This window comes from Bicyclus anynana, chromosome 24 (genome assembly GCF_947172395.1).
Source record: "Bicyclus anynana chromosome 24, ilBicAnyn1.1, whole genome shotgun sequence".
NCBI lineage: Eukaryota > Metazoa > Arthropoda > Insecta > Lepidoptera > Nymphalidae > Bicyclus > Bicyclus anynana.
Genome location: NC_069106.1, coordinates 4,834,582 through 4,849,930, shown reverse-complemented (window position 1 = coordinate 4,849,930; position 15,349 = coordinate 4,834,582). Strand labels below are relative to the sequence as shown.

At 36.1% G+C, this 15,349-nt stretch overlaps 1 protein-coding gene across 1 annotated transcript; it reads left to right on the top strand.

The window, feature by feature from the left end:
- Window positions 1-659: 659 nt before the first annotated feature.
- LOC112053143 (uncharacterized) lies at window positions 660-14,364 on the top strand. Its single transcript, XM_052889009.1, has 3 exons — window positions 660-1,062; window positions 8,437-8,549; window positions 14,031-14,364. Exons 1-3 carry the CDS (start codon window positions 774-776, stop codon window positions 14,229-14,231), a joined length of 603 nt encoding a protein of 200 aa, XP_052744969.1. The 5' UTR covers window positions 660-773; the 3' UTR covers window positions 14,232-14,364.
- The last annotated feature ends 985 nt before the right edge of the window (window positions 14,365-15,349 follow it).

Below are 15,349 nucleotides of genomic sequence, written 5' to 3'. Positions count from 1 at the left end.
GATGCCGTGTATAAACCGAAACGGATTAGCCCGCTTCCATCTTAGCTTACATCATCATTTACCATCAGGTGAGATTGTACCCAAGGGCTAACTTGTAAATAATAAAAAAAAACTTTAACTTTGACTTTATTACGATCGAACAAAAGCAACCATTGGAAATTAACGCCCTCTACACGTTACCGCTTGCATTTTTCCACTATGGCCGATGGTGTAGACCAGGGTTTCTCAAAGTGGGGTACGCGAACCACTAGGGGTTCGCCATTTGACGGCAGGGGGTTCGCGACAAGATTTACGTAGTGGTGGCTTGATCATTGATATCAAGTCAAAGACATTTCTTCTGGTTCTATATACTATGTTACCTTATAATCTAATAAAAATCATATTTTCTTCAACAGTCAAATAATTGTTTTCTTTGGGAGGAGAGGGGGGGGGGGTGTGTCATTAGTTAGTAAGGGGTTCGCTGTCACTTAGAAATTTTAACAGAGGTTCGTGGAGCCGAAAGTTTGAGAAACCCTGGAGTAGAATGTAGAGGAACCATAACAAACGTCAAAGAAACATAGGCCATTAAAAAATAAATGTCATTTAATTACAAAACGAACCAGACTGTGAAAATAACAGCCTGTTATAGAATGGCGCTACCACGATGTTTTTTTATTTCACCCAACGCTTCAACGCGAAGCGATTGCTTGGTTCTCATTTTTTTGAAAGCTATCTATATAAAAGCATTTTTGCCTCCCTTTCTCACTTAATTCACAAACGAACTTCAAACGAAAATGTATCGAGAAACCGTAGTTTTTACTTTTATATTTAGTTCAGTATTATGTTCCTTGCTTAGCGGTGATTTTGATATAGCTGATGGTGTTAGATTAGTCAGTATATCTGATAATAGTTTGGACGATGAGGGAAGATCTATTGGTGATACGCCGTTATATAGGATGGCAAAGTTTCTCCACAACCACGAACTACATGTAAAGCTGCCGAATCTAATTGAAAAGGATAAATTGAGTAAAATCTTCTCTGAATCGCTGAAAGCTATTGACGAGTCTTACAAGGAAAATAATGGTAAGTACATATTGAATTCCTATGTGATTATAAACATGGAAAAGTATATGATTGAGAATAACTTATAATAATAATATAATAAAAGCCTTTTATTCAGACAGTATTACAGTTAAAATTATTATCTATCTTAAGTATTCTATTTCTGACATTTTTAACATAAATATTATATTTAATTCCTTACACTATATTACACACTTAATTATTTGTTTTGCATGAATATCCATCTGTCTGTCTGTATGCCACTGTCGGCAAAGGCCTCCTCGAACTTTCTCCATTTTTCTCTATCCTGTGCAGTTCTTGTCCATGTACCACCTGCCACGGCTTTGATGTCATCGGCCCATCGTCTAAATGGTCTACCTTTTATCCTTTTCTTGTAGCTTGTATACCAGTTGATTATGGATTTTGACCATTTTTCTTAATAACTTATTACTTGACTCCTAAATGGACGACCGGTCGCTTCGTATCCGTTATGTGACATGTAAAAAAATATAAAGTAAACTAAGGGCAATAGGCGAGCACAGTATCATGATCCGCGCGATAGAGAAATATAAAGATTTTTTAAATGGCTCACAACGGTAGATTAAAACCGCATTCCCTGACTGTCGGCTTCTTCAACGCAGACGGGCTTTTCGATAAAATACTCGCGGGCAGCGAATGGTTATCTTACTAGATGACGCCGCGCGGTTTCCCGCGTGGTTTCCGTTCCCGTACGAATACAGGGATAATATACAGCTCAAAGCTTTCATCGATAAATGGGCTTTCTAACACTGAAAGAATTTTTCAAATCAGACCAGTAGTTCTTGAGATTAGCGCGTTCAAGCAAACAAACAAACTCTTCAGCTTTATAGGTAATATTAGTCTATATTTCAAAATTTAAACAGTAGTAAATGTATTTCGTATTGATATCTTCTTAATAAATAAATGCGAAAGGTCATTCATCACGATATCTCGAAAACTGCTTGATGTACAAAGTTGAAATTTGGCAGGGAGGTAGTTCATAGTTAGTGGACGTCCACTAAGAACGGATTTTGCGGGAGGGCCGGATTAAGGAGGCGGAGGGCGGACAATAATAAGCTCAACCCATTGTGTGTCTAAATATGTCTAAATAGTTTCAAACTCATTAGATTACTTAAACTGAACTTGCTTATGCAATGCGGTATAAGCATTTCATCGTAAAACTTTCCTTGAAAATCGAAAAATTGTAGATATTAATTAATCTAGAATTAAGAACCACAAACTTGTTGAAATCGATTAAAGTTGGAATAAAAGTATTTTCAACAATAAGTGTAACACAACTCTAAGACCAGGCACTGTGAGGTATTGAGTGTGCATAATTCGTATATATTGTCATCAGAACTCAGAGCGTGTTCAAAATTTCATTTTAATCAATGACCTGGAAGTGGGTCAAATTAAGATTCCAAGATTTTCTCACATACATAGTTGCAAGTGAAGCTAATTAATATAAAACTTAAAAAGCATGCAGATTACGATACGATCATCATCATCATCAGCCATTATGTATCCACTGCTGGACATAGGCCTCTTTTAAGTAGCGCCAGCCGGCTCTATCTTTGGCTTTTTGCATCCAATCGATGCCTGCCACCTTCCGGAGGTCGTCGCTCCACCTAGTGGGGGGGGGGGGGGCACACTTCGAGACGTGGTCTCCAGTCAAGGACCTTACGACTCCAACGACCATCGGTCGTCGACATGATTTGAATAAGTTTCCTTGAATGTTTATTTTTTATCAAGACGTTATCACAATAATAGCCAATCTAACACACCACCAAAAACATGCCAATCTAAAACACAAGCAAGATAAAGACAATATTTTTTTTAATGTATCACTCCGAAACTACTACACGAATTCAAAAGAAAATACTTCGAAAAAGCTTGTAGAATACTTCTTGTCGCGAAAAAAAGAGTATAATTTGTTAATAAAACTTATAATATGTCGTATTTCTTAAACAAATTACAAACTGTAAAATAAGTAGGCGAAAGAAGTACAAAGTTTTATGTCACTGACAATATCGCTAAGTTATGTAAATTACAAAAGTTGTCTACGCAAATTCGTTGTGATAAAATTACAGTAAGTAGATAACGGAGCTAATGCGACTTACACAAATCTTTGACTAAAACTCGAGTGGCAGGTCTAAGAATAGATTCATCCTTTTTCAGAAAAAATTCAAGGGAATATTCTAGTAAAAATAACTGTTCTTTAGTAAAGGTTCACTAATATATTTTTTTTACAAAAATATAACCGACTTCAAAACATTAACGTATCCACCAAACTAGAAAGGGAAAATCATTTTTATATTTTCTACCTATTGATCACTTTGAAGATGGTGCCAAGCCCGTGTGGTGTTGATTTTAGCCGTTACTGAAAAAAAAACACATGAAATACGTAAATAATGTCAAAGAAACCCAGATCTTTACTATAGGTACGCCTTGATTAATAGATCACTCCTTCAAAGTGATCTATTAATCACATTAAATCACTATTAATCAGAAAATATTATAATGTTATTTTAATGGTACGTAAGTGGGCTATTCTATATAGGGACCTAATTCGAAATATACCCTTTTTAATTAAAAAAAAAAATTAAAATCGTGTGTTCATACATAAAAAAAAATTATACACGTCGCATTGTTAACTTTCTCTTTATTTTCGTTGCTTAATATAATAGCTACCTCGTCATCATCATCAGCCTGTAACCGTCCATAGATGAACATATGCCTTTCCGAGAGCTTGCCACCACACAAGATCCTTTGCCTTCCTCCAACCAATTCCCACTACCTTCTTAATGTCAGACTATCTAGCTGGAGGGCGTCCTACACTGCGCTTGCTGGTATTGGTCTTCACTCTTGAACACGTCTGCCTTCCGTTCTGCGACAAATATGGCCCGCCCACTCCCACACCAGTTAGCTAATTTTGGGTTACGTCGATTAATTTCATTCTCCTACGGATTTCCTCATTCCGGATTTTGCCCTTCAGAGAGACTCCTAACTGAGCCTTCTCCATAGCTGAGCGACTTTAAATTTGAGGATAAGGACAACCGTCAGTGTCCACGTCTATACGTCATCACAGGCATCATCATCAGAGATTTTTTTAGACCCACCACGCTGCTTCAATGCGGATTGGTGGGTTAGATGATAGACTGTTTTACGATCACTATTGTAAAGCTGAATGGGATGTGGCACATAGTTCGATGAGCCGATGGACGTTGGGACCCCAGAGTGCTGTTTGTGATGGCAACCCCGCATTGGAAAGCGCAGTGTTGGTCGACCGGGTGGATCGACGACATCGCTGGATGCAGGCGGCTCAAGATCGTGATGTTTGGAAGTCCCTACAAAAGGTCTATGTCCTGCTGTGGACGTCCATCGGCTGATATGATAATGATGATTGTAATAATAAGGATCGGGCTTGACGGCCTAACGTACTCTTTGTGGCAGTTGGGTGCAACACCACCAATTTCCCTAAATCCGAGGCTGATAATTTAACTGAAAATTTCTTAGAAGAAACAAAAACTCAGAATCTCGATCCGAAGCCACATAGATACAGTAACTGTCTTGTTAATCCGATGGATCAGAGAGGCAGTTGAAGAAAAAAGTGTAAAACCCATATTGAATAAAATTTTTATTTCAATTTGAATTTATTTGTAAAGTATTTAGTTTAAAAATACCAATTTCTTTAAGTAACTAGGCCTTAAAAAATCTTTTGAAATTTCAAATTTGTAATTTTTTGGGACTACCACCACCACCAAAGTAGGTTCTATAGGGAAGAACTACACTTAGGATCAAAATGAGATATGTAGTTTTCAAAATAATAATTTCAGTAGTATTTTCGTTGTTTGTTATGCATATAAAATGGCTCGCATTGGAAAGCAACATTGCAAACCAAATCACATTCCGCTCATAAATCGCAAAGTCTGGGTAAAACTGAGCATCGCTCTGGGCTATAAACGAATTTCTCGTAGAGAAAACCAATAAAACTCTGCATTTTCTAGCCGAGCACACGTCAAAACTTTATTGCCGACCACTTTGCAGTCATATGCATTATGCACATCTACGTTCTACGTTTCATATGTTTAAAGTAAGATGAATTGTATGTATGATCTAAATAAAAGTACCCTCGTAACTATAATTTAAAATTTTCGATTTTATATATCAAATATCACATCATATAAGATTACTTTTCACTAATTTGGTATTAACAACCGATTAAAATAAACATCAAATCAAATAACCACCGCATGTTTCGTATTCCGTAAAGACTTTTGTTAACAAAAATCACAATGTCAACTGGCCAATGTCATGTATTTTCTCAATGATATCCACTAAGGGTTGTCAGTAGGCAGTCAATGACATTACATGACCTGTAATCTCAATTTTGATCAGTTAGCATTAAATAAATGGTGAATACAAAATCACGTGACTTAAGAATTGCTAACAATAGGTTGGTAAACTCCGTGTATGTCCACTAACATTCTTACGTCTAAGTTAGTGAGTTAGTGCCCTGCTGATGTCAAAGTCAAAGTCAAAATTTACAAGCTCTTTCGAAACGAGAATGTATGATGTTTCAAAAGTGCTTGTAAACTAAACCAAATTTAATTAAATGATTTTTGACTTTAATGATTCTATGTAGGTCCCTAAATTTCCAATAAATGGCATTTCTTTGATGTGTGTTCTGTAAAATGTTATATGCCTCTATTAATATAGGTGAGGGGATATGGAGGTGATAATGTTTAACTATTTGTGCCACGTTTTGTTTATTTATTTATTTACGTACACTTACAATATACATATAGAGACATACACAAATAATATATAACTAGCTCACATTGACTTATACGTACATCTTTGTTTGAATTCATTCAGTAGTTTCAACGTGATGCCCGGTTAATAAACAGACAAATATACAGGCAGACAGACAGACAAAAAAATAATTGACTTCAGTATCGATTAAATGCCCTCCAACAGAAATTTTCAAAAATATCTTCAGTGTACAGTAGACCTGTTACAGTTTTATTATATGTATAAAGGTTTTTTTTATATATAATACAAGGGACAGGCTAACAGAGCAAGTTCAATAATACCTAATTAAATAATTAAATAATCTATACTCTAAAATTCTTTCAGTGTTAGATAGCCCATTTATTGATGAAGGCTATAGACTATATATTATCCCCGTTTTCTTATGGTAACGGGAACCACGCGGGTAAAACCGCACGGCGTTCGTTATTAAGAATTAAATTAAGTAAATGACACTTTTCCACTTCGTTAAACTTAACGACAAGCAAACAGTTACTTATATTTCCTCGATGAATGTGTTTATATAGGAAATAAAGTGAAACTGCTTATTTCAGACATGCGATACCTACTCGAGTGTTTTACACAACGGATATTTCTGTTTCCTCGATTTTTCTTACTTGAATAAATAAAGTTTTTATTAATTTTATTCTACGACATTAAAGACTGTGATCTTTAATATCCTACTACAAACGATAAACTTTTTTGTCATTTGAAATTGACCGATAACTTCACTAAAGAGTTTTTCAGATAGCAATTAGGGTATACAGTGACATTTTGACGTTGTCATATGACGTTCATAATATGTACTACTAGGACGCTCGCGACTTCGTCCGCGTGAAACTCGATGTAAACTTTCAACTACCCCTATCCTACCCCTACCCTACCCCTAACCTACTCCTACCCCTACCCTACTCCTACCTACCCCTACCTTACTTTTCTGGTTATTTTTTTAAACCTTGTGTCCGAAAAACCCAAATATCTTACGGAATCCTATTTTTTATCCAAAATAAAATTTAGCCTGTGTTACTTGTGGATAATGTAGCTTTCGAATGGTGAAAGAACTTTTAAAATCGGTCCAGTAGTTTTTGTGCCTATTCATCAAGTTTTTCTTTTTAAATTATTAGTATAGATTATCGTGAATCGTGGCAAACTTTCAAGGGTAAAACGAAATGTCACCGTACCCATGCTATCTGAAAAACACTATAGTACTATGTGAAGATGTGACTTACAACGACATTTTATACTATAGACATGTTACGTGAATACACAATCATTGCAAAAAGTGAGCCGAATTCAGATACTTCTCTGAGCGCACACATTCCTCACGATCCAGGTTTCCTTACGATTTTTTTCTTGACCTTTTGAGACACGTGATATTCAATTTCTTAAAATGCACACAACTAAAAAAGTTGGAGGTGCATGCCCGTATTCGAACCTGCACCCTCCAGAATCGAAGGCAGAGGTCATATCCACTGAGCTATCACGACTCACCCAATCACATTTAAAACAATTTAAGAAAAGCAAAAAAATACTGCAATTCTTTACATAACTTTCAATTGGAAAATTCAATAAAAAATCAAACCGTTTCTAAAAAAACAAAAATGGATTTTAAAATCGATATCTCCATCTCGATCAATCGATTGAATTCGATTGCGTCTTGCATTATCATTCCTTTCACTCTATTTTTTTTTAAATTGCTTGCTTATTACAGTCAACAGATAGAAAGTGATGATGTGCTATCATTTATCAGCGGGCCTATTATCAGTAACGTAATGGTGTGTGTGAAAATTAGTTGGGGGCCCAAATTAACACGTTCGATGCGGTACGAGGTCAATTGACCTTGTAAGTCTAGCGTGTTCAAGATTTACGAGGTCAATGGACCTCATACCAAACATACAGTTTTAGTATGACTTCAAAAAACCTCGTACCGCAGCAGAAAAGTGTTAAAATAAATTAACGGTGACTTATCCTATGTAGGATACTTTTATCATTTTTGTAGTGCAGCAAATTTTTATGTATCTTTTCCCGGGGAGCACCAGATTATGTGAGATTGTGGATCACATTTTATAAAATTTTGCATTCACACATAAGGGGTATGTCCCAGACCGGATGCGAACCCGCGCCCTCCGGAATCGGAGGCAGAGGTCATATCCACTGGGCTATCCTTAATACTCACCGGGCGCAATTTTACTGGGCAACCTTTTTGCAATGTGTCAATGTGATTTTTTTCTATCATTTATTCCTTATATCTAATAAATTCTTATGCTGGATTTCGTACTATTATAATATTACTAGCGAACGCCCGCGATTTCGTCCGCGTGGAATTCAGTTTTTCACAAATACCGCGACAACCATGGATTTTTCTGGGATGATCCTATGTGAGCCTATGTTTTAATCCAGAGTAAAATCTTTTTCCCTTCCAAACAGCCAAATCGCTTCTTTAGCCGCAGCGTAAAGTAGGAACAAACATACACACACACTTACACACACTTTATAATATATGTGTGTATTACTTAAAAAATAACAGATGATGGTATATATTCATTATGCTGGATATTATTTCAGTGACCGGTCGAGGCAGCAAAGATGGTGGAGGATCCCTGGCGCTGCTTGGACTGATGTTCGCGAAGACATTGGGAGCGGTGGGGATTGGAGGCTTGGGACTACTTACTATGAAGGTACTTAATGTTTTTATTACTGTCGATACATCCTGAACTCCTGAACCTTTACAAACAAAAAAAATTCAGTAGGCCTCCGTGGCGCAGCGGTATGCGCGGTGGATTTACAAGACGAAAGTCCTGGGTTCCCCGGCTGAGCCGACTGAGGTTTTCTTAATTGGTCCAGATCTGGCTACCCTACCAAAGCCAAAAGACGTACCGCCTAGCGATTTAGCGTTCCGGTACGATATCGTGTAAAACCGAAAGGAGTGTGGATTCCATCCTACTCCTTACAAGTTAGCCCGCTTCCATCTTAGATTGCATCGTCACTTCCCATATCAGGTGAGATTGTAGTCAAGGGCTAACTTGTAAAGAATAAAAAAAAACAGATGAGATCACCAAACAGAGCGAAAAACAATCGCCTCGCTTTAAACACGCATACAAACCGACAGTGTGTAATTACCTTTACGCTTCATCTGTTAGATGGAAACTAAGAACAAGAAAGATAGTGTATCGGGAAAGTAACTACTTTTTTTGCTGGCGGTCGGTAAAACAATTTCCATTAAACAATTCGTCACGGCGAGCGAGCAAAGAGGTTTGCACAAGCATTCACTCTTTCCAATTATTATCGACGCTATCCAATTACCTATTGGGTTTTCAATCCTACTTTAATAGGGTACTCGCCTGCTGTACAAAACTAAGAAGATTTTCTGCATATAGGCGGCTAGAAACTCTAATCACATTTTTAATTGTGAAAATAATCTCGTAATGGGGATGATGACTAGGTGTGAATATATTGATTTTTATGATACATTCGGGTAAATAGGGTCAATGTTAACTAATTTATACATAAAAAGCAAAGGTTGTCTGTATATTTGCAAAATAAATGAGATTATAAAATTTCAAAATCTATTAAAAATCTTTTATCGTAATTAGATGAAAATTCATACAGTTTTAGCTTCCTTACATTAAATGTGACATTTTTTAATATGTGAACTATAAACATAAACGCACAAATAACAAAGATTTTAGTAATTTTGTTTGAACGCACATACAAATCTAACGATCATTACATTGCCTACGACGTCATTAGTTCGTGCCATTTTGTATGGGGCGTTTTTCAGGGATCCGCGGCAGAGCCGCAAATCTGACCCTTTAGATCCCTGTAGCTCCGAAAATAATGATCGCAGATACCCTGTTCCTTTTACAAAATTGCCTTACTATTAGCAAACTCTTAATTTATATACAATTTAAAAAATTGTCATCATCCCTATTGTAATATTTTTATAAAACAAAATTGTATTTTTATCACGTCACCGCAAACGCCAATCATAAACTGTGACGTCATTCGCTACAAGGTATCGGTTTGTGATTGGCGCTTGCGGTGACTTGATATATCAATCATTGCAAACGCCAATTACGCTGTTATCTCTATGAATGACGTCACTTGCTAATGTGTTGTGTTTCGGCGGCAAAAAAATTTCGTAGAGTTTTTTACATTTATATTAAATTTTATCAAAATACAATATAGTTAATAATACTTCCGTAATTCAGTTTAAACACTGTTTACAAAAGAGGCAAGAAGCCTATTAGAAGTATTGACAGTGGGTATGCACGTAACTTCGTTCGCTTACAATTTAAATTTTACAAATTATGGGGTAACTTTTGAATTTTCCGGGATTAGTTATTATGTTGCTAAGTAACCTCATCTATCTTCCAGTGAAAGTCCCATTAAAATCGGTTCAGCCTTTCCAGAGATAAGAACAAACAGACGTTTTTGACCGACTCCGTAGCGTAGGTGGACTTACATGACGGAGGTCCTGGTGACGCTGATTTTATGCTTGGTAATTATTTTTGAATAGTTGTTTCAGCCAATGAAACTATGGTTTTTCCTTGTACAAAGTGAGTTTTTCCCAAAAAACGGGCCTAATTATTTTTTTTTATGTTTAACGATTTTTATTGCAAGTACTTTTAACGGTCACGTTGAAAAAAAAAAGTTGTACATCTAGCTTAAAAACATGCTCATTAAATAACGATTCTAAAAATGTAAGACATTGATCATGGTTTCTAAACACTTAGTCACAATTGCTATTTTAGTTCTGAAAGGGGTTGATTATGTAAAAATCGGTACTTATTAAAATTTGTTTCTTGTCACTTGAATAACAAAAGAATTTACATTGAATCACAATATTGAAGTTGAAATGACAATAACAACATGAAAAGTGTAATAAACTATATACAGGGTGTCCCGTAAATATTACGACAATATTAGGGTATATATGTACTGTACTACATTATAAGAGCCGTGATAGCCCAGTGGATATGACCTCTGCCTCCGATTTCGGAGGGTGTGGGTTCGAATCCGGTCCGGGGCATGCACCTCCAACTTTTCAGTTGTGTGCATTTTAAGAAATTAAATATCACGTGTCTCAATCGGTGAAGGAAAACATCGTGAGGAAACCTGCATACCAGAGAATTACTTAATTCTCTGCGTGTGTGAAGTCTGCCAATCCGCACTGGGCCAGCGTGGTGGACTATTGGCCTAACCCCTCTCATTCTCAGAGGAGACTTGAGCTCAGCAGTGAGCCGTATATGGGTTGATAACGACGATATTATACGACTGTATGCTTAATTTTAAATAAGTTTGTAAAATGGTGATAAATAAAAAAAAAATAAACCTTGGCTGAGTTTGTTGTGGGCTCTTCTCGGACCAAGGCGCGTTTGGATCCCTTGTAACTTAAATTTTAAGTATTCGTATGATTATTATCACCATTATAATTAATTAATTTTATTACCTGACGTTTCGAAAGAGCTTGTAAACTAAGCCTATTTGAAATAAATGAATTTTGACTTTGACTTTGACTTATACATACCTAATGCCGGATCTTAGACTATAAGGCACAGGACATGTACTGACAAACGTCAGCTGCTGGCTGAGAAACTTTCATTCTTGAAACTTTCCCGTTCTAACTTAGCTTTTAGTACAATATCATATACGTATCATATAAGATAAAACAGATGCAGTTGTCTCTGACACAAATTCAATTTAAATTCAAAGTAAACGCATTTGTTGGAATAATTTTATTTCAAGAAAATGTATATCGCAAATACGCTTTTAACTCGTAATATTGAAACTGTTTCTTATTCAAAGAGTTTCAATGAAAAATAATTTCCGAGAATACCTACCCTTTCGATATTTATGACATCAAACAGAATCCATAATATTTAATATGTATCGAAAAATGATGAAAGTATTAATATTTGGTGAGCGTATAAATATTAAATATTTATTAAATAACATAGAAAGAGGCTTCGTTCAGACTGACAAAATTAAATAACTTAACATAACCCATACCTAGATTATAATCACCGGACAGAAAAGTTTGTGTGCTGTAAACAACGAAAGTTATCTATAGAAATCGTCGTTATCAACTCATATTGGGCTCACTGCTGAGCTCGAGTCTCCTCTCAGAATGAGAGGGGTTAGGCTAATAGTCCACCACGCTGGCCTAATGCGAATTGGCAGACTTCTCAGAGAAGAAAATTCTCAGATATGCAGGTTTCCTCACGATGTTTTCATTCACCGTTAGTGTGATCGATCACACTTGTTGTAAACAATGAAAGTTATCTATATAAATCGTCGTTATCAACCCATATTCGGCTCACTGCTGAGCTCGAGTCTCCTCTCAGAATGAGAAGGGTTAGTCCACCACGCTGGCCTAATGCGGATTGGCAGACTTCTCAGAGAAGAAAATTCTCAGATATGTTTCCTCACGATATTTTCCTTCACCGTTAGTGTGATCGATCACATGTGATATTTAATTGCTTAAAATGCACACAACTGAAAAGTTGGAGGTGCATCCCTGACCGGATTCGAACACACATCCTCTGGTATCGGAGGCAGAGGTCATATCCACTGGTCTATAACACAAAATTGTGCATGTGTGCTCTCAATATAGTAACTACATTCGGATCACTTTTGTGGTGATTTTGTAAGCACGTAACATATCTAATACACAGATTAATCAATATACAGATGGAGCATACGAAAAACGAGTGTCGTACCCGTCACGAGGATGTATTTGTTTTTTAATACGAAATTAAAAAACAAATACATCCTCGAGTCAGTACAACACAAACCGTCGCATCAGTAATTTTCAATATTATTCAAGAAAAATGGCGTCTTATGTTTTTAAATATTTTAAAAACTCTTCACAAAGACTAAATAAATAAGATTGAAGATTGCTGTGTAAAAAGCTTACTACCATTTCAATTTGTATTGAAGTGGGATCTTTATTAAGCTTCGTGACATTGGAGTAGGTAGGTAGGTAGAGAAGGTACGAGGTTTGACGGCCTCCGTGGCGCAGTGGTATGCGCGGTGGATTTACAAAACGGAGGTCCTGGGTTCGAGCCCCGGCTGAGCCGATGAGATTTTCTTAATTGGTCCAGGTCTGGCTGGCATGGCTTTAGCCGTGGCTAATTACCAACCCTACCGACAAAGACGTACCGCCAAGCGATTTAGCATTCCGGTTCATCCTCCTCCTAACAAGTTAGCCCGTTTCCATCCTAGATTGCATCATCACTTACCATCAGGTGAGATTGTAGTCAAGGGCTAACCTGTAGAGAATAAAAAAAAATGGCTTCTTATGTTATTAAATATTTTAAAAAATATTCACAAAAACTAAAGAAATAAGATTGAAGATCGTTATGTAAGAAGCTTACTACAATTTCAATTTTTATTGAAGTGGGAACTTAATTAAACTTCGTGACATTTGGAGTAGGTAAGGGAATAAAACCACGGCACGAGGAAATCAACAAATAAATAGAATCGGTTCCGTAATCGCTCTTCTTTACGATCTTAGTGGGTATGTACCTACATTTAAATTGTACATCTGTCGTATTAGTTGCACGCTGAAACTACTGAATGAATTCAAATGAAACTTGGCACAGTTTAAGACCATAATACATAGAAGGTTACGTATAGGATACTTTTTATTGCGAAAATAAAAAAGGAAGGGGGTGAAATAGGGACTGAAAGTTTGTTGGAAAGTTCTTCATTTTTAGAGTTACAGTTTTAAAAATTTGTTTATAAATCATAAAAAAAAATACGAAATATAATTATTAATATATGAAATATGATTCAAAAATTTTTAAAATTCAAACTCTATAGAGCTTGAAAGTTTACATTAATTTCTACGCGAACTAAGTCGCGGGCGTCCGCTAGTATATTCATATTACTTATGTCGATTCTTAGCTCTAAACACAACACTAGTATTCACACAGTATTCATACAGTATATGATTTTTTTTTCTGATTGTGTAAGTGAAGGAAGAAACAAGGCGGTGTTGTGTTAGAGCCATTTCTGAAAGAACCACAGGAAAAATCAAAACCAAAGCTTTACTATATAAACGGCTTTAGCTAATACAATAAAAAATATAGGTACATAAAACCTCCTCGCTTTTGGAAGACAGATAAAACTAAATACATTGTCTCTGTTTCCAGGCGTTAGCCGTGTCAGCTCTCGCTCTAATGCTGTCAGCCATCGTCGGAGTCAAGAAACTCAGCTCGCATGATGACCACGACGACCACCAAGTCATCTACGCTGGTCACCACGGCTCGCATAGACGGAGACGGGACGTACCTTTACCCTACCAGACATTACCTTACCAGGGATGGGATAGAAACAGGAACATTGCTAATTGACTTGTATAGATATCAGTGGCGTAGCGTGCCTTGTAGGGGCCCTGTAACCTTGATATTTTTTTTGATTAAATTAATTGAGGGGCCCAAATGAAGGGGAAAAAATTATTACAATAGAAACAAAAGTGCTTGCATAAAATAAATATAACAATGACCATAGATTTAAGAGTCGGTACGGAGTAAATTATAACCCTATGGACATTACCTAGGATGTTTCCAATATTTGGACGCACGCCCCGGGATAAAAATAGATCGATTTTTTTGAATTTTGGTCATTTCTGAAGTTAACCTCTATGGCAGTTTGTTTTCTAGGAAGCACCAGATAAAATTTTACAAATCTTTGCATTTACATGTAACGGTCTTGTAGTCTGAGGGCCCCGTATTATTCATACGGCTGATACGCATGTAACTACGCCCCTGATAAATATCTCATTTTCGGAAGAAAGTTCAACTTTGGTTTTATTATTAAGGTATAACTGAAAAACAGAAACAATATGTTCTATTGAATTTGTGAAATTATTAATGTTCTATTTGCGAGTGGCTGATTGTTTGGTAAACGGGTTTTTATGTCACACGTGTTTCTATGTATTTTTAAAATTAGTATAACCACAGTCACACTCATGTCGCAAAAATAGATCTAGAAATATATATTTATTTCTCTACGTCAATAATCTTTTTAACATAAAAATGGAACCGACTTCAAAGACTTATTTCAGTTATTTTGATTTTATCACAAAATTACTAAACCGATGTTCATGAAAATGAAAATTGGTAGTTAAATGATGAAGTTATGAGGTACCTAACAAACATTAAAAAAAAACATACGCGTCGCATTGAGGACCTCCTCTTTTATTTGAAGTCGGTTGATAGATGATAGATCGAATAGATTGTGATTAATAGGTAATTAACAAATCCGATGGCGATGATTTTTGTCCAATAAAACAGTCCAAATTACATTTTGTCATTAGCGCCATCTGTTGTGGTGGACTTTGTTAAACGACCAAATGTTGATTTTTTTCTTACCATATCTCCAAACTACCTGTAGAAACTTACTAGAAATATGACTAGATCATTATATTATTTATTTTAATTTAATGTGTAAATAAATATTTATTGTGCGT